Source organism: Calonectris borealis, chromosome W, assembly GCF_964195595.1.
Source record: "Calonectris borealis chromosome W, bCalBor7.hap1.2, whole genome shotgun sequence".
NCBI lineage: Eukaryota > Metazoa > Chordata > Aves > Procellariiformes > Procellariidae > Calonectris > Calonectris borealis.
In genome coordinates this window covers 55134563-55154848 of record NC_134351.1, presented here as the reverse complement: position 1 = coordinate 55154848, position 20286 = coordinate 55134563, and the positions used below count along the sequence as shown (strand labels likewise).

The following is a 20286-nucleotide window of genomic DNA, read 5'->3' as shown; positions in this document are numbered from 1 at the left end:
TCAGGACTGTCTCCCAAGGGACCCTCTCGACCAGTGTCCTGAGCAGGCCAAAGTCCGCCCTCCGGAAGTCCATGGTAGCGGTTTTGCTGGCCCCCCTCCTTACTTCACCAAGTATTGAGAAGTCTATCATTTCATGGTCGCTAAGACCAAGCCGGCCTCCGACCACCACATCTCCCACCAGTCCTTTTCTGTTTGTGAACAGCAGGTCAAGCGAGGCACCTCCCCTGGTAGGCTTGCTTACCAGCTGCGTCAGGAAGTTATCTTCCACACATTCCAGGAACCTCCTCGACTGTTTCCTCTCTGCCGTGTGGTATTTCCAGCAGACATCCAGAAAGTTGAAGTCCCCCACGAGAACAAGGGCTAACGACTGTGAGACTTCTGCGAGCCTCTTGTAGAATATTTCGTCTGCCTCCTCGTCCTGGCTAGGTGGTCTATAACAGACTCCCAGCAGGATATCTGCCTTGTTGGCCTTCCCCCTCATCCTTACCCACAAGCACTTGACCTCGTCATCACTATCATTGACTCTAGACAGTCGAAGCACTCCCTGACATACAGGGCTACCCCACTGCCTCTCCTTCCTCGCCTGTCCCTTCTGAAGAGCTTATAGCCATCCATTGCAGCACTCCAATCGTGAGACTCATCCCACCATGTTTCCGTGATGGCGACTAAGTCATAGCTACCCCGCTGCACAATGGCTTCCAGCTCCTCCTGTTTGCCGCCCATGCTGCGTGCATTGGCGTAGATGCACTTGAGCTGGGCTGCCGATTTCTCCCCCGACAATGGCGTGCGGTCCCTAGGCTCTTCTCTAGAGAGCCTGGTTTTATCCCCGTCCCCCTTCGAAACTAGTTTAAAGCCCTCTTGATGAGCCCCACCAACTCATACGCGAGAATCCTTTTCCCCCTGTGAGACAGCTGAACTCCGTCCGTCGCCAGCAGGCCCGGTGCCGTGGAAACCTCCCCCTGGTCAAAGAAGCCAAAATTCCGTCGATGGCACCAGCCCCTGAGCCACGTGTTGATCCGATGAGTTTTCCTGTTCCCTTCAGTATTCCTCCCTGCCACTAAAGGGATCTAGGAAAACACTACCTGTGCTCCCGATCCTCCCACCAGTCGCCCCAGTGCCCTGAAGTCCCTTTTGATCCCTTCGGGACTTCTCTCTGCAACCTCCTCACTGCCAGCCTGTATAACCAGTAGCGGGTAGTAATCGGAGGCCTGCACGAGACTGGGGAGCTTCCTAGTAATGTCCTTCACCCGGGCCCCAGGGAGGCAGCAGACTTCCCTGGGGGATGGGTCTGGCCGGCAAATTGGGCCCTCCGTCCCCCTCAGGAGGGAATCACCTATGACAATTACCCTCCTTTTTTTCTTAGCGAAGGCAGTCGTAATTTGTGGGGCTGGCTGCCTCGCCTCGGGCAACCCCCTGGTATGGCCTTCATCTGCGTCCTCGTTTGTCTGGCCCTCAAGTTCCAGAGCCCCATATCTGTTCTGTAAGGGCAACTGGGAAGGTTGAGGTGAGGGAGGCCGGGCGGGGGTTCGCCTGGCACCCCGAGCAGGGACCTGTGTCCATTCCCCCCCATCGCCTGGGTCCCCTCCTTCTGCCTGGCGGCAAGAGGGCAGGGGATCCTCCGCTTCTTGTGGAGCCTCCACTTGCTGCCCTTGCCTCAGGGATGGTAGGGTACGGCTCCACCAATCTATCTCCCTCTCGCACTCCCCAATACTCCTTAACCTTTCCACTTCCTCCTTCAGCTCTGCCACCAGGCTGAGCAGATCATCCACCTGGTCGCAGCGCACACAGGCGTCGTCTCTGCTGCCCTCCTGTACCAGGGACAGCCTCAGGCACTCCCTGCATCCGGAGACCTGGGCAGATGTGTGTTTGCGTAGGGGGTCCGTCTGGGTTGCCACGTTTCTCCTGGCGATGGCTTTCGGCCGAGTGGAAACCATGGCCAGGTCCTCTTCTGGGAGGGCGACGACCACGAGTTGAGCTAGCCTCTAGAGCCTGGAGGGGGGCTGCGCCCTGCTCGCACGCCCTGCCGGCATGAACTGCAGCGCCAACTGCCGCGCCACGCCCTTCTGACGCGCCACGCCCTTCTGACGCGCCACGCCCTGTTTGCCTGCCCTATTCACTGCGCCCCAGGTCGCTCACGCTCCCTGGGGGCTGCTCTTGTATCTGAGGGGGTTTGGCCGCCGTCCCTCCTGTCCCCGCCCACGCTGAGTCAGAGCTGCCGCTCCTCAGGAGCTCGCTCCTCCGGCTCGGGGGAGGGGGCCTGGGGCACCCTCTCGCTCCCTGCGCTTTTGCCTTCGCGGTTTTTGCCGTGGTTTTGCTGCTTCAGGAAGGGTCCCCCGGCGCGATCCTCCGCTCCGGAGCCCTTCGCCTCGGTGGCTTATGACAGATGGAGCCCAAAGTCGTGGACTAAATGAACTCAATGGACATTTTAGAGGGATAGTCCATAGACTAAGGGAATGATATCTGTGTGTGCATATATATATATGTATATATAAAAAGAAAGATAGTGGTGATTAATTGAAATGTATCAAAAAATGTGAGACCTAAGCACAACGTAAATGGTATGGAATAAGGGGTGGATACTGTCCTGGTTTCGGCTGGGATAGGGTTAAATTTCTTCCTAGTGCTGTGTTTTGGATTTAGTATGAGGAGAATGTTGATAACACACTGATGTTTTCAGTTGTTGCTAAGTGCCCTCCTAGTCCAAGGACAGCTCCCATGCCTACTGACTGAGCTAGGTACACAAGATGGGAGGGAACATAATCAGGACAGCCAGCCCAGCTGGCCAATGGGGTATTCCATACCATGTGACGTCATGCTCAGTATATGAATGGGAGGCGTGATCCAGGAAGTAGCGATCGCTACTTGGTTATCGGTCAGCGTGGGTGGTGAGCAATTGCATTGTGCATCACTCATTTTGTATATTCTATCATTATTTATTATCATTATTTTCCCTTTTCTGTTCTATTAAACTGTCTTTATCTCAACCCACGAGTTTTTCTCACTCTTACCCTTCTGATTCTCTCCCTGTCCCACTGGGGGGGTGGGGGGAGTGAGCGAGCAGCTGCATGGTATTTGGCTGCCTGCCAGATTAAACCACGACAATAACAAATAGAACAAATTACTAAAACAATAAAAGAAGTATCTAGGATCTACAGCAGGTCGATCTACATGATGTAATATTTCATTAACATAATTAGAAGCAGATTTATAATAACTTAATTTTCCACCTTCTTTTGTCTAAAGGAGACCAGAGATACTCTGCTGCTGCTTGCAGAAAGCTTGTGCCCTGGCTGGCAAAATGTCAGGTGAAATTAGACTATGCAATGCAGAAAATGTTATTTTAGATGTGATACACTCCCTTTAGAAATCTTGCTGATTACATACAGACTGTGTAATTATAGTCACTCATGAATTATACTTCATTAGAATGACAAAGTGTCGGCGTTGGTGAGAAATTTAACCCACCCAGTATTAAATGAATACAACTCAAGTACACTTTTAGGATCATCACCAGTTTAAAAAAAACAACACAGGGGGATGCTTAAGGTACATAATACATAATATAGTTTTATTTTTTCCCCACAGATTAAAATAACTCAGTATTTAAAGTATTTTCTCTTCTTTGGGAAGAGAAATCCTGTGAGTTTTAATATTTTCTGTTGACAAAGAAATGTAAAGGTTGCCATTAGATTTCCACTGGAAGCTTCCACTGTCTTGCCTTACGGTTGCATTCTTTTTCTTTTTTTCATATAAACCATGAGACATTTTAAGTCTGGCACACTTAATTTTCTAAGGAATTACACTAAAAGGAGAACTCTTATTAGATGTTAACCAACTGACCTATGCCTGATGATAGTTCTAAGTATTACAAATGCACAAGAAGATTCTTTCTTAACTTAAGAAAAAAGTATTTACCTATGGAGAACAGGAATAGTAAATAATGTTGGGGCTGATCCTGCCTTCATTGGGATCAAGAGCAAAATTCCAACTGATTTCTAACAGAAGCAATTTCAGATATAAGACTTTTCTTGCTACAAATTCAGTTTATATTTGAAGACTCCAGCAAAGAAAAGGCAGGTTCGTGTATGCCAGACTAGTCAAATCAGCCATATTTGCCAGTTTGGGCATATAAGGAATATACATAATATGAGTAGCAAACTCAGCCATGTAAATGAATCCAAACTGCACAAAACTTAGAAAGGAAAACGTTTGTTTTCTGTACAAATTATATAATTTCTTCTTATTAGTTGACATCAGAAAGTCTTTCACCTTGCCTTCCTCTGTTGAAAAGTTTTTGATTTATGGCTTCTATTTTAGGTCCTTTGTGACTCCTCACAAATGAGCAGATTTTGCATACTGTTCCAACATGCTCCCTCACAGGAAAACTGCTTCCCTTGCACAGAACACTAAAATTAAGTTGGGGAAAAAAAAAATCAGGAAAAAAAAAAGATCAATAATGACCTGATCATGCAAGTGCTCCTCATATGACATTTACTGGACAGTCACTGTAAACCTGGCTACTCACATGAGTGTTTAGAAGACTGGACCGCTTCACACCCGCCTTTCACTTCAAATTTGGATAACAAGGATAAATTTATGGAATTAAGCTATCGAAAGTTCTTCTCAGCACAACAGTTGTATATTCCTCTACAGCTGCATATTTCTGTTTGGGCTTGATCATTTTTAGCCAATGTTTTGACCCATTTTACTTCTCCCCTTACGCTTATGCTGCTGCAAGGAATGGGAAGTAGTCTCTGAACACAACTCCTTCTATCAAACCTACATATCAGATTAGACTAGCAAGGCATAGGAACATAGCAGAAACTAGTGAGAATACATGATCTGTCAGTGTTAATTCTTTTTAATATTCTGCTTCACACCAGAGAGGATTTAATTGTTTCCTAAATGGCTCTAGGGCCTCTGAATGAGCAAACCTGTCTAACAGAACAGACATTTACTTGAAAGAATCTTTGTAATAAATATTGATCTATCATATCAGTAGATCATTCTGGAGACACAGCAATCACTCCTTGCCTAATTAAACTGTGCTAATATGAAAATGCAGGCCAAGCCCATAAGGCACAACAGATCTGCCAGTGTGTGAAAATGCCTGGAAGTCACAGGCCTCTTGGAAGACAGGCACTCAAACTCTGTCTGCATGCTAATGAACTCCACCAGATCCATACAGATGGAATTTAAATTCTCTTCCACAACTTCATCCTTAAAGTCTTCTAATTAACCCTCCGCCATGAGATAAGCAGCCATGCAGAGGCAGGGATGGCATAGCAGAGGTGCCAAAGGGAAAGACTACTCCTTGCCATTTCTCTTCCCCCAGGATTTGAAGGTTGTGTCAGTCACTAAGCCAAGCTCTGAGGGGTAATCAAAATGTCATTTATTTCATCTCCCCATGGCATTTTAACTTTTACCCTGTAAGCATTTCTGGATTTAGGACTGGCAAAAAGGTTTTAATAATCACAAAGCACACATTTCCACAGACACGCAGCAGCACTTAAAAGCGTTTCAGTCCCACTTGACATGAAGCTTTGTTAGAGATGGCAGACAATATTTCACCAGCTTGGCTTATGCTGTGCACAAACACTCAGCTTCCTACAGGGGTTTAGGTCTAATGGAAGTCAGCTGATTTATAGCCAAACTAGCAAGGAAACCATCCGAGAGAACTGCTGGGATTTATTTCAAGTGGTGCCACAGCAACTCAGCAGTGCTGCATTTCATTTTATGTGGAACCCTGTTACAAACTATAACCAATTCCCTCAAACTATCTATAGATGGGATCTAGAAAATTGCAATTCTTCAACAGCACTCCAATGTTGCCCTAATATATAATGGGATATATCAAAAGGTTTTGCCCATGCAGATGTATGCAGGTGTTCAGTTTCATAAAATGGTCCTCACTTTTTTTTTTTTTTTTTAAATACAACTCAGAAATCTGAAGGAGTTACACAAATTGGTGAATGGCTAATCTCAGCTTTTCACCTTTTGTGTTATTTTCAAATCAAGTTGAGTGATCCCTGTAGTGATTACTTTCTAACATCTGGCTGGTGGCTTATTTGAAGAGAGTTGGTGGCCTCATTTTGAATTCTAATGAAGACCACGCCACATAAATCACTGACATTAGATTCCCCACTGGCACACTTGGCAGAGCAGTCCTTGATGGGAAGCTGAAGCAAGACAAAAAAAATTAAATGTCATTACATCTCTGCAACTGAATAATCCAGATCAAGGCTTGTCCACAACATCTGTGTTTGACAGTCTTTATGTAGCTGAGGGGCAAAGTTAAGAACTAAACTTTAGGTCTCTTGATTTAGGATATATCATGTGTTCTACAGTCACTTAGAAAGACATGAATTTTTTTGCCATCCCTAAGAAAGGCAAAAGGCCACACTGGGATTTAACTTGTATGAACAAGTATTTTTAGGTAGACAATACTGAAATGCTTTGTCAAACTACATGCTACTGTATTCTTATATTCCTAACAGACAGTCATACCACAGACTGAGACAGGGGGAAAAACTGAGATATACTAAACTTGACAAGTGAGTCAGAGTCTACTTGCTTAGGTCTCAGATCTTTTATTTCATGCTGTGCTCTAAATTCAGCAAGGGAGAGGAGGCACTACTATACATCTTGGTGTGGTTATATTGCAGCTTCAAAACAGGGGAAGCTCAGGTCTGATAAAGGCATTCTGACAATACAGAGAATACATGATCTGTAAGGCTGGTTTAACAAGTATTTCCTCAGATATATCTACAGCATGCATTAATTTATGCACAAATATAGCCATATGTATAATGGTCTTGCTTTTTTCCCTACTGGCTCTGCAGAGTTAATGTAATGTTAAGCATTTTCATAAATGATCGCTGTCTGTGGTCTTCAAACTGTGAGAGCTCTCGCCCTGCCTGAGCTATATTCTGCTTCTATGAGAGGTCTGAAGTTTGCTGAGCTCATTTCACATTGAGGGATTCATCCTTCAAAGTCAACAGATCTGAATTGTCTGAAATTTAAACTCCAAGCAAGATCTCAGAGCAAAATAGAAACATATGTATCACATTAAGTACTATGACCTAAAAACAGTAGAGAAGTATTTATACTGGTTTTAGTATGTGCTCTTTTACTGCACAGCAATGAGTATGGGCTTTGAGAATGCCATCTACTGGCAAAAAAGCATGAGTGAGCATAATTCCATGGCAGGCTGTTTCCAAAAAAGGGAAAGGGTAAGAAAACATGATGTGGGTTGTTAGTTTGTTGGGTTTTGGTGGTTTTTTTTTTTAAATTGCTCATTTCATGTTTTTTTTAAATCAAGTAGTTGTAACTCCATGATATGATGCTGAATTTTATGTAGAAACTTTGCTGGGAACGAGTTTTGAACCTGATTACTATTATTACAAATTAATTTTGTACCAGAAAAGGGTAATGTATGAAAATAGTAACAATTTAAAAGACATCAGAGATAATGAGAAAATATTAATAGAGCTGCAAGACTGAGATTCCTTTTACTTTCCTATGATGCCTCTTATTTCACAGAATCTCAAAAAATAACTCTCAAGACTTCTTTAAATATTTGGTGAGAATATTCAGTGTCTAAACCTTTGACACTAAAATCTGAAAAAGCATCAAACTCAGCAGTGAAACTGTTGCTGTCAGCTATAGCAACCCTGATTCCAAGATTTACACAGCCAATTCGTGATTTGATCACAAATAGTCACCTTGGTGGAGAATATCTGTCCTATTAACTCCACTTACAAAGCAATAACTGTTGTCATAGCACTATGGCAAGGCAGAAAGGCAGATCCACTTAAGCTGTATCTCTGCTGGTTTGAAAACATTTTATATTTTTTTTGCAACTATTGATGAGATTTTTTATTGTGTCCAGTCCACACCTAGCCAACAACTAGGTTACCTAGACTATCTGATGAAAAACAGTTGGCCTAATATTGAACCAATATTCTCTGAGAGTGTCCCATCTTTGCAAGTAACAGATATGGAGTAATATTTGGTGAGGAGTACATTACTAATATTTGGTGGGAGAATATTACAGGGAGTAATATTTGGTGGGTTTCAGAAAGGACTTTGGTCTAAATCTAATCTGATCACTGCCTAAATTAAAGTAACAATCACTGACAGAGAGACAGCAATCTGCTCAAAAGGAAGACCAAAAAAAAAGTTGGAAGTGCCAGAAGTAGCCTCCAACGTATTTAATAGCAGAGTGAAGCCAGGAGTAGTAGTAGACAACTACAAAACATCATTTGGGAGCAAAGACATCCCTGACCACAGCTTTTTCTAAACTCATCTCTTAAAAAAGTAAAAATTCCTTTGTTGTTAGCTGCAGTGTGGTTCCAAGAAAGGGGGCAAGCCTGGAAGTGCCAGTACTGACAAGGTACCATTCACATTTTACCACTAAATCACCTTGACTTACCGTGACATATAGGAAGACTGCAGGAGGAACAGCAACAGGGAAAGGAAGAAGAAGAAGTGTCATCTAGGATGAACACAAGCTTCTCTGTAAGTCTTGAAAACATCTACTAATATCAAAACTCAGCATTTCACTCATTTTAGGAAAGCAGAAGGGAATAGGATACAACTTCTAAAATAAGCTGAAGAAATAAAAAAATAAATCAGGAAAAAGGGAAAAATAGTTTCGGATGTCATTGTCACAGAATAAAGTCTTTGATCTATGCTTTGTCCATGCAAAAACTGCCCTTGCAGAGACACCAAAGCTGTCTCTGAAACATGGCAGTAGAGCCCTGCCAACACAGTGCTGTGGCAAAGCTAAATACTGATGTGATGAGGAAGATAATCCCTCCTGATGGTCTTCTGAGAGACCCCATCACTGATGTGATCATTCTGCTCCCAGGAACTGAAGTCTGGGGCTGCACTGTCCTGGGTAGAGGTACCAGCTCATCTGGTGCTGGTAGGGTAGCTCTACATAGGGCTGCCTTGCACCACTACTCTTTCACTTCTGATAGCGAAAAAAAAGCTTTTAGAGTGGCCCCTTCTTTTAGTCATCCCTGCTTTTTTGTGACTACAAGTCAAGACAAGAAGGGAGAAAGTGTTACCATGGCAGGACTGAACATTGCCCTGGGCTGAACACACCACACTAGCTACCACATCCCTGGAAAGCAGCAGGCACTGTGTTAAAAACTCATTTGACTCTCAGAGTACTTCGGAAGGCCTGAAAAGCACAGGAGGACACAGGTAATTTCATAGATGCCCAGCTGTGTCCAACATCAGCAGGGAAAAAGAATCAAGTTCAGAATGGACTGAACATTAGAAGAACATCAACTCTGCAAATCTATAACATGCTGTGCAAAAATAAAAAAAGTAGAGACCTGTAAAACAAATTAAATCTCTACGTTTCTTCCATATTCTCTGCAAGAAACTGATTCCTTGGCCTGGAATTTGCTTTTAGTTTAAACTAATTTAATTACAGAGGGAGCACACAGGCCATGAAACAACCCAGAGGTCAAAACTACACCTTTTTAGGTAAGTACGGCTCTAAAGAATGATTGTATTATACTGTTCAATGGACTGAAGAGTAAGTCCTTTGTTTAAGGAAATCGGAATGCTTTGCATCTCCTCTTTCCTATGATTACTGTCAATAAATGGTTGTGGAGTACCCATATCCATTAGCATAGCCCAGTAAATGGGTTTCCCCCACTGTAGCAAGGCAACAGCTCCTCTTAACAGATTAATACAATCAGATCCTCCTGTTCAACATGAAATGAGAATGTCAGCAAGGTCTCCTTCCACATCATAATCCTCTACAAATTGTAATTCCTATTGTAATTACAGGCTTTAATAGGTATAGAGGGTTGTTAGGTGCAGAGCAACTATTCCCACTAGGAACTCTTCAGGAATACAATTGGTGCAGCCAAACTATTTATGCATTTGAGACAGTGCTGTGATCAAAGGATCCTATCCTTACTTCTAAAGAGTCACTTAAATAATACATCATCTCCATTTGGATTTCTTTTTGGTGACTTCTGTGTCTTCCATGTGTTCTGTTGAAAGGTGGTTTGATTTTCATTTGATCCAGCAATTCACATTGTAGGGCACAATAAAAAACAAACAAAAGACCATTTCAAGCTTTTATATATATAGTGGATTGAAATATAAGAAGAATGGCATTCTGTAATGCAATTATTGAAAAAGTGGACAGAAAGTTTAAAACTTACAAAGTTGTTAGGAAATGTTAAATGTACAAAAACCTAATTAGTATTGAAAAATATTTAAATATTCCAAGTCTAATGAACTTTTAGAATCTGAGCTCTTGACCCATGAGTTTTCTTGCTTTTTGCTCTTTCTAGTCTCTCGGGGGGGATGCGAGCAGCTGTGCAGGTGCTTGGCTGCTGGCCAGGGTCAGTCCACCACAAAGAGCTTACAAGACTCAGAAAATCTTATTTGTGACTCAAGACATGGGAGCTGAAGCTGGGATCGGTCTTTTCGCCAGAAGAGCTACAGAACTGCCATAAAATTGGGAGAGCTTCCAAAGGCTGCCTAGCTAGGCAAAGGGGAGTTGACTTCCAGGTGAAAGTCTCCATAGCTCATTAGAGTTACTCAGAGATTACACAGTCTAAGATTATACCAGTAAGAACTTGGTTTACCTCCTTGGAAGGGTTTTATTTTTGGGGTTTTTTTTTGTGGGTTTTTTTGTTTGCTTGTTTTTTAAATAAAACCCTAAGCTTCCCACAGTTCTGATAGGCAGAATCTCCCACATATAGCTATGCAGGAGACGGGGACATAGGGACACAGGAGAGTGACTCATCTCACCATTATAGACAAGCTCTCAAGTACCAAAGTACATAAAGTTGCAACATCAAAATAATACTGAAATTCACACAAATTCATTTCTGAATACAATACTTAGTTATTATTTTTATATAATTTTAACTTAATTTTGTCTTTTATCAGCAACTGGTTTTGAATCATAAACAGACTAATTCCAACCAGTAGAACAGCCAGGAACCAGAAAAGTCATGTCCTTACATTTATGAGTCTATGCTGCACACACAGACCCCACACAGACAGCATGCAAACCCAGGTCATCAGGAGCACTGGCTTTTCTTCTCAACTCTAGGAACAGATTGCAACCAGCGACTACAAGCCAAAAGTACCCATCATGTCTTTTTGGTGGGACCATCTGAGGGTTTGATGCAAAAGCATGGGTCTCTGTTACAGAACTATTCAGCTTTCTATTTGTGACTATTACTGACTAAAGTGCATATCTTCCCTACCTACTCATACGGACTATGAGGTACTACAGGATACTCCCAGCAGTCTACAGACAGGAGCACCTGGATCTGCAGCCAGCACTAATGCATCTCTTGCAATGCTTTCTGCATTTGTCTCTACAAGATAGATGACGGCTGGAGCTCCCCATGCTGTTGTGAGGTTGATGGCAGCAGTTACAGTGGCACCTCTCACGCTACATTTGGCAACAGGAATGAACACGTGCTCCCCATTACACTCAGTCTAGAGACAAGGAGTGTCTAAACTCTTCTTCCCAGCGAAGGCTGGGTCTGGTCCTATTACTGAATACAATGGTAGGCAAATCACTGCGAATAAAGCACCATTTTTATCTGGCAAGAAATATAAGTTAAAATTTTCCCTTTGTCCCTCCTTATGTGAAAATTTGGTCCTTGTTCTACCTTAAAAATACTAGATAATATTTCCTCTAATTTTTAAGGCTTGATCCAAAGCCCAATCCAGTTATTTCAGTGGCCTTTGGATCAAGTCTTTTCTCATAATAAAGTCCAATTACAAACATTTAATATTTCTCTCAAGTCATTGATAAATAGTACCAGAAAGTAACAGAAAATTCAGCAAATTAAAAAAGATAAATCCTAGAAAGAAAAACAGACATCTGAGAAAAATGTTGCCCATGACAACCAGAAACTAGATGAAAAAAATGGCAATTCTGTTCTAGTTACACATTTATTATAAATTCATGATGGAAGAGAGAGAGGTAGGTCACCTGTAAATGATACTGGGCAAGGGTCAAAAATAAAATATTGTTTACATCTTCAGTTTCAGACATCCAACATAGACAAAATGTTAGCAAACAAAGATTGAGGAGTCTTGTAAGGGACAAATTAAGAAGTATAATTCTGCAAGTATCTGTTAAATAACCCTTAACAAAATAAACCTCGTGAATATACAATTAGATATGCTGAATTATTCTTCTAATAAAAAGGAATGGCGATCAAATTTCATACTGGAGTTAAAATTCTATTGTTATTTACCACTAACTTAATCCCATGCCTCTGATAACTGCCTCACACAGGTCAAAAACCTGTTCCCATAAAATATGGGCTATTCTAAGACAACTGAACTCATTGTATGTACTTGTGATACAAGGCATTTCAAAATAACCTCTGAGTCATTTTGCTGATTCATGCTAACAGCTTAGCATCAGCAGGTACTGGTGTTTTGGCAGTAATGTAAATTCATGCTAATTTTCTTTGAGATCATTCCTAAAAAAAGCAGAAATGGAAGTCAGTGCCAGAATGATTGTCACACAAGCGCAATAATTTATTAGCTGAAAAAAGATAAAGTCACTTATGATCCCATCTCTGGAATTTTTATTAGTACTAAGAAATGAAAGCTTTGACAATTCATGTATCCAAATGTATAGGCTATTGCACTGTAATCCTTCCTGAGCCACTAAAAATCCTAGCATCTCACACAAAAAAAAAAAAAAGCTTGCGAGTGGATGAGAGTGCTACATGTGCTCCCCTGCCAATTGTCCTTGTGAGGACACCCGGGCTCCCCCCGCCTCGGCACCACTGGGCAGCCCCACCACTGCAACCTTGCACCGCTCACAGCAACGCCCTGCAGGGACACCAATCACAGCCACAGCAGCATGAGTCAACTCAATTCCCTATTCAAGTCCTATTCTGTCTCCATTTTCTTTCTGCCAAGACAGAAATACTTTAAGACACAAAACAAGTCTGGTAGCCAACTAAAATTAACCTCTCCCAACATATAATGAGCCAAAAACATACCATCATACAATCATAGAATCATTTAGGTTGTAAAAGACCCTTAAGATCATCAAGTCCAACCGCAAACCTAACACTGCCAAGTCCACCACTAAACCATGTCCCTAAGCACCACGTCTACGTGTCTTTTAAATACCTCCAGGGATGGTGACTCAACCACTTCCCTGGGCAGCCTGTTCCAAGGCTTGAAAACCCTTTCGGTGAAGAAATTCTTCCTAATATCCAATCTAAACCTCCCCTGGCACAACTTGAGGCCATTTCCTCTCGTCCTATCACTTGCTACTTGGGAGAAGAGACCAACACCCACCTCGCTACAACCTCCTTTCAGGTAGAAAGCGATAGGGTCTCCCCTGAGCCTCCTCTTCTCCAGGCTAAACCACCCCAGTTCCCTCAGCCGCTCCTCATCAGACTTGTGCTCCAGACCCTTCCCCAGCTTCGTTGCCCTTCTCTGGACACACTCCAGCACCTCAATGTCCTTCTTGTAGTGAGGGGCCCAGAACTGAACACAGTATTTGAGGTGTGGCCTCACCAGTGCCGAGTACAGGGGCACAATCACCTCCCTACTCCTGCTGGCCACACCATTCCTAATACAGGCCAGGATGCCATTGGCCTTCTTGGCCACCTGGGCACACTGCCGGCTCATGTTCAGTCGGCTGTCAACCAGCACCCCCAGGTCCTTTTCCTCCAGGCAGCTTTCCAGCCACTCTTCCCCAAGCCTGTAGCGTTGCATGGGGTTGTTGTGACCCAAGTGCAGGACCCGACACTTGGCCTTGTTGAACCTCATACAGTTGGCCTCGGCCCATCGATCCAGCCTGTCCAGGTCCCTCTGCAGAGCCTTCCTACCCTCCAGCAGATCAACACTCCCGCCCAGCTTGGTGTCGTCTGCAAACTTACTGAGGGAGCACTCGATCCCCTCATCCAGATCGTTGATAAAGATATTGAACAGGACCGGCCCCAGTACTGAGCCCTGGGGAACACCGCTTGTGACCGGCCGCCAACTGGATTTAACTCCATTCACCACAACTCTTTGGGCCCGGCCAGCCAGCCAGTTTTTTACCCAGCGAAGAGTACCCCCGTCCAAGCCATGAGCAGCCAGCTTCTCCAGGAGAATCCTGTGGGAAAAGGTGTCAAAGGCTTTACTGAAGTCCAGGTAGACCACATCCACAGCCTTTCCCTCATCCACTAAGCGGGTCACCTCATCATAGAAGGAGATCAGGTTAGTCAAGCAGGATCTGCCTTTCATAAACCCATGCTGACTGGGCCTGATCACCTGGGTGTCCTGTACGTGCCACGTGATGGCTCTCAAGATGATCTGCTCCATAACCTTCCCCGGCACCGAGGTCAGACTGACAGGCCTGTAGTTCCCCAGATCCTCCTTCCGGCCCTTCTTGTAGATGGGCGTCACATTTGCTAACCTCCAGTCAACTGGGACCTCTACGATTAGCCAGGACTGCTCATAAATGACTCCACTCAATAGCTATTCCAGCTATCACAGTCTCTAATAGATGTAGAATCATATTTATAGGTTGCCCGTAAATGTGCATACCAGACTACTTGAGTTTTTAAGCTGAATTAATTCCTAGGTGCTTAGTGATTGTGCTCAAATACCGGTTGAGAAATCTGGCCTTGACTTCTTAGCTCTTTTTTTTGTGTCTTTCATTTTAAGTGATAAGTTTTGCTCAAGTACCTATGTCCTCTTACTTGACGAATTTTGATTAACTGCAGTTTTCAGTAAGATAGCACTAAAACCATGCCCTTTAGGATTTTATCAGCAACTCCATGAGCTCATATTGCAAGCTACTAGGCGTGATATTAACTGGGTGTAGATCTGCTTTGACAAAAGCAATAGGACTCTACAGCATTTTGGCAAACTATGGAGTTATGTGTATTGATGACCAAAATTCCCAGATACTAACAATCCTTAATTGTAACTTTTGAAATGGTAACTTTCAGAATGAATGCTGTTAAGGCTTTTTGGGGTAATGACAGTTTCAAAGAACAACGACCTTCTCTAGGAAGCCCGAAGGAGGCAAGCCCACTGCCGCTGCTGAGGCAAGCAGCTGCCGAGGGGACACCAAACACATCTTGCACTTTGCCAAGGTCCTCCCTGGCCACATGCAGGCTGATGAAAATAAAGTCTTGGGCACAGGTAAAGAAGGACTCACTTAAGTCAGTGCAGTCACCGACCGCTGACTTATGGGCAACAGGAGACCTTCTGGTACTGATCAGATAGGAAACATGCCTTCCACAGATACATGTTCTTCATAACAACAGGACAAAATACAAAGTAGCCACAGTGCATTGCTTGAGCAGTATTTCTTAGAAGATTTGGGGTGACTAGATACTGCACAGCTATTGAAATAAAACAGATTCTAATCTAAACAAGGACTTGAATACACACCAATGAAACAGTCAAGTGTCCCCAGGTGGAAGCTGAGGGACAAAACGGCAGGTGTGGAAGTCTTGCAGAAGGGCCCTCAATGGCTTCATCCACACACAAAATCCTTTTACTTGGTCTTTTGTGAAGCAGGATATTCAGCTTTATGCAACTGAAACTTTTTTTTTTTTTAATTAAGATTGGTAGCAACAGCTGCAATTTCAACAGAGCTCTTTCCAAAACTCTCCACATGCTCTGCCTCACTACCAGATACACAGTTTCCAGCACATACATGTTACAACTCATTGTTTGAATTTTTTGTCCTCGTGAAGTTAACATAAGATGGAAGTTATCATCAGTACATGACAGAGAAAACAGAGGCAAGCACTGGAGTACCCATTTTAAGTCATGTTGCCTCTTGTCTTGGCAACCAGTTAATAAGCTCTGTTACTCATTTTTCACCAGCACCTGACAACAACATCTCTGCAAGATTTGGTATTATTAAGGAGTCTGCTAACTCAGCTGCTTTACAAGGTATCAGAAAAGATCTGCTGGCATTTCCATTCTGAATCCTATTTTTCAGGGAATCGTAAATCATCCATAAATTGCCCAGCAGCTAAATATACGATGCACAAATACCACTGTGACAATCCATTCCCTTGATAAGAGCACAAAAAGAGTGTTGGGATCCGGTCATGCTCCCTGCAATATCAATATGTACATTGCTATTCACTACACATGGAGAAGGATTAGACCTCAAATTCCTCAAGCGAAAACACACAAATGCTTTGACAGACATTCTCTTGCATGTCTCTCCTTCGACAGTGCAGGCATATGGCATGGGGACAGGGTTGGCCCTGTTTCCTCCAAGCTTCCTTTTGGAGAAAGAGTCCTACCCTTTACATTGCTGCTGCGTGTATCCTCAAGCTGCTTTGAGAAGCATACAAGCATGTACTGAATTGGCACTGCAATTACCATAATTAAACATTATAATCAAAAAGGCTTCAGCCAGTAGTCAGACCTCACTATACTAAGAGCTGTGCAGACACACTAAATGACTCTACCCTTCCTCAAGAGTAAACTGTCCCTATGTTTGAGTCGCACAGAGTTCAGTCTCAAAAGATTGAAAAAAAGGTTGTTTAATTAAATCCCACAGACTATCCCATCATCTTGGATGAATACTTTCCTTGGACAAGAGGTCACCTAGTTACCCAAATTCCAGAGAATTTCTGAGTTTGGGACCATAAGAGAATGCATACTTACAATCATCTCTTTAGTATAAATGTTGCCAGTTTCCCTGGTTAAACACTCAAAATTCAACATTTGTTGAACAGAAATCAAACATTCTGAAATTTTATTACCAAATGGCAAGAAAAAACTCTCCTTCCTATCAAACAGTAGAGAAGACACAACGGAGCCTCATGCAGATTCAACATCAGAGAACCACAGAGAGACTAGAGAGACTAAAATATTGTCATCTGATCTATACAGTGGGATTCTGAAGGTGTCAATGGGCTTCTCCACAAAATTTGAGAAATTAAATTGGTCAAGAGGGCTAGCTTTATTCCTGGATGTTCCCCCTTTCCTGGTTTCAGGCTCCCTTAATGCTCTTTCAACATAGATTTTGGGAGCTTATTGTTTAAAGATTGAACAGTGCTGAAAAACACATTCATTACTGCTTGTCATAGAGATGTTGATGAATTCCAGTCACATGCAATTAAGCTGCAATTCAACACAATGACAGACTAAATAGGCAAGTCTAGACAAACAAGAAAAAATCAACCAAAAATACAATTCCTAGAGAAAAATTCCTAGAGGATTCTATAATCTTTCTGTTGAAAAGAGGTGCACAATCTTATTTCATTTATCATATGAAAGCAGAGTATTTGCTTTATTTTAATTCATGCAATGCTATCAAGACATATCATCTAAACAAGACAACAAAAAAAACCTAGACACACTGGAATATTTTTGCTAAACAAGAAGCACAAGATCTTTTTTTTCCTGAAGTTTTAAAATAAATCACATACATGTTAAAAATGAGGTGCACTGCGTATTGCATTCCTTAAAGATAAATTCTGCTAATTTCATTTATCAGAATACCCTCTCCGTAAAATGAGGCAACTGATGTCACTGAGAAGTTGAATTGGCTTCATGACATTTAAATTGAAATGAAAGATATGTATTCTAGGCCTGAGTTTACTTATATGTAATTCAGGAACTACATGCCTTGACCCTAAATCTTCACACTGAGTATTCTTGTATTGGTTCTGTTGTTTTACAAACCAGGGGAAGAATCATAGAGGTGTATTTTTTTCTTAAATCTGGCAATGTTTTACTCTTTATAGATATGGGGAGATATGACAAAATCTGCTATAATCTATGCTGCAAGAGGAAGAATTAGTTACACAAGACATTTTGGTACATTATTCAAGACCATCAGGTCAATGCTGTCATGCTAGCAAGACGTCAGGATCTCTTTGTCAACGGTGTATAGCAACTGACCCTAGGAATGTGATGCAGTAGTATGATACAACATTTCATAGCTCTTTTCACCAAACTTAAGAGATGTTCCTGAAGCTAGAATTTATAACATTCATCAATACTAGGTTGTACTAGTCAATGTGCACATGGCCACAATAATTTCACCAATGAAAGCAACCTATACTCCTTGGAGAAGGCTATATATTTTTATATGAAAACCAAGATTAATTTCACACATACTCACTCAGCATTTGTGTTAAAGTAATGAGATGTTAGAAAACTTACCAAACACTTGATTCCCATGCACTCAGAATAAAATCAAATTTTACACTTCACAAAATTGTTGGGTTTTTTTATTTATTTTATGAATCCTCTAAAGGAAGGACAGGCTTGAAGAAAAGGCAGCAGAAGAGAAGATCTAGTCTCATGAGCCCTGTAAAATTCTAATTTCTTCATACAAGCCAAAGAAAGTTCCTGTGAGTCAAGGTAGACCCTCCACCCCTCAGCTTTTTCATACCAAGAAAGAGAAAAGTCCAAGCCCTTTTGGGACAAACATGGGGCTCGAGCCACACTCGTACAACAGCCGTGACACCATTTCTGGCTCTATCAAACTGTAGAGCTAACCTTTCAGGTTATTTTCTGCATGTGCTCTACCTACCACAGTGAGGAACAGCTTCAGTCTCCAGGACTACTAGATTTGTGCTACATGAACAAACTAACTGTTCAGTCAAAAAGTGAGTTTCACTTAACTTTAATGGGGCCCTAAAACTAACATCTACTGCCAAAGTAATCATGGTGAGATACATGAAGCTAACCTAAAAGGCTGATTATTTTAAAGTTTCAGACATTTCCTGTTGTCAGAAAGTTAAAACAAATTATAATTTTCAAGCCATATTTTAAAAGAAAGAAAAAAGTATTCATTGTAAAGAATCACAAATGAAAGTGGGCTGTCCAATACCTGAGTGTATTTATTAATTCTGCTCTTAAAAAAAACATACAAAACAAAACTTTTTCAAACACTCCCAAAAACTCACCTCGAATTTCAGGAGAGAATCGAGCTGAATGGCGAGACACAAAAAGTTTCAGTTCTTGATCCAAGTTGCATTCAATCACATTTGTGTCCCATGATCGGATTCCTAAAATTCAAAATGCAAAACACATCTAGCTTGATATATGAGCACTGGAAGTTTTAATTGATTATTTCTCCATTTACATTCATGTTATTTGCATATTTCTAAATTCCAAAACCAGCCTCTCTTCCTTTCAAGCCACGCAGCTATCCTTTGCAAAGTGCTGAGTGCCCAGAAGAAGCACTCTGGACAGGGATCAGTCACAAGCAAGAGGAAATCTGCCTTTCCAAAAGGTAACAATCCCTTAAGGCCCCTGCTTTAGGACTGCTGGTTCCCACATCCTAGTAGCCACATTACGAGAAGTTACTGATGTCCTGGAATTGACTTTAAAATAGCAATACACTGATTTATAAAACTGAACCACTCGGGGGATACGTTAGCCCTATTGCAAGACCATTGTATTTGTCCCCCCAAGAAAAAAAGACAGCATCACCTAGCATGTTGCAAATTAATATTTAAATACAAAGTATTAAATTGCTGACTTCTTCATTCAAAAGCTTTGAAGCATCCCATATTTTAAATTAAAATTTAAGTGATCTTTTGTTTATGAAATATCAAAATTCTAGTTTTGAGATTTTAAAATGCTACACTTGATCTTTTTTCTTTTAAAAAATAAACATCACATCTCTATTCCCTACTGTTTTTCCCTCCAGCTACTTAGAAAGTGAGACACTTGACACATATATGATCATAAAATGTATTATTCCAAAATATATTTTTAAGGATTGAAATTTGACCAGGGAAAAAAAAAATCACTGCAGCCAAAAGACAAATTTATAGTTTCCTACCATAAGATTTTGATGACTAAATTTAAAAAAAAAAAACAAACACAAAACCACAAAAAACCCACAACAAATTAACAGGAGAACATGTTTTAATCTTTTTTTATAGTTTTCTTGGGGTTTTTTGAAAATAATGAGCAGGCAGTTGCACTACTGGTAAGTCCAGGCACTGCTGCAATTTTGAACACCAACATTATAGTGATTTTTGTTTTTTTTCCTAAAGGAATATCATTAGACTTACACAAATTAGCTGGCAAAGGCAGAAGGGACTGCAGGTGAGGAAGTGTCTAGTGGCCCCTCCCCACATGCCTGACCATGTCTTTGCATGAAATTGTTGAGTTAAATCACTTTGGGGTTTGGTACCTTTGGGGTGGAGGAGATGCCTGAAGAGGTGCGTGGCCAACCCCTTACTATGAGACTAGCACTAACACTTCTGCTGGTAACTCTGTCAAGATTTCAGGCTGCAAACTTTACTGACAACGCTGCCTCTCATG

At 41.9% G+C, this 20286-nt stretch overlaps 1 protein-coding gene and 1 long non-coding RNA gene across 2 annotated transcripts in view; one reads left to right on the top strand and one right to left on the bottom strand.

The window, feature by feature from the left end:
- Positions 1 to 20286, top strand: part of LOC142074860 (uncharacterized) — a 602395-nt gene that overhangs the window by 47428 nt on the left and 534681 nt on the right. The gene's annotated exons all lie outside the window — the stretch shown is intronic.
- LOC142074853 (microtubule-associated protein 1B-like) overlaps positions 1 to 20286 on the bottom strand; it is a 119537-nt gene that overhangs the window by 95516 nt on the left and 3735 nt on the right. The window contains exon 2 of the mRNA XM_075135760.1: positions 18915 to 19016. Coding sequence (XP_074991861.1) covers positions 18915 to 19016 — 102 coding nt within the window. The remainder of the gene's footprint in view (positions 1 to 18914; positions 19017 to 20286) is intronic.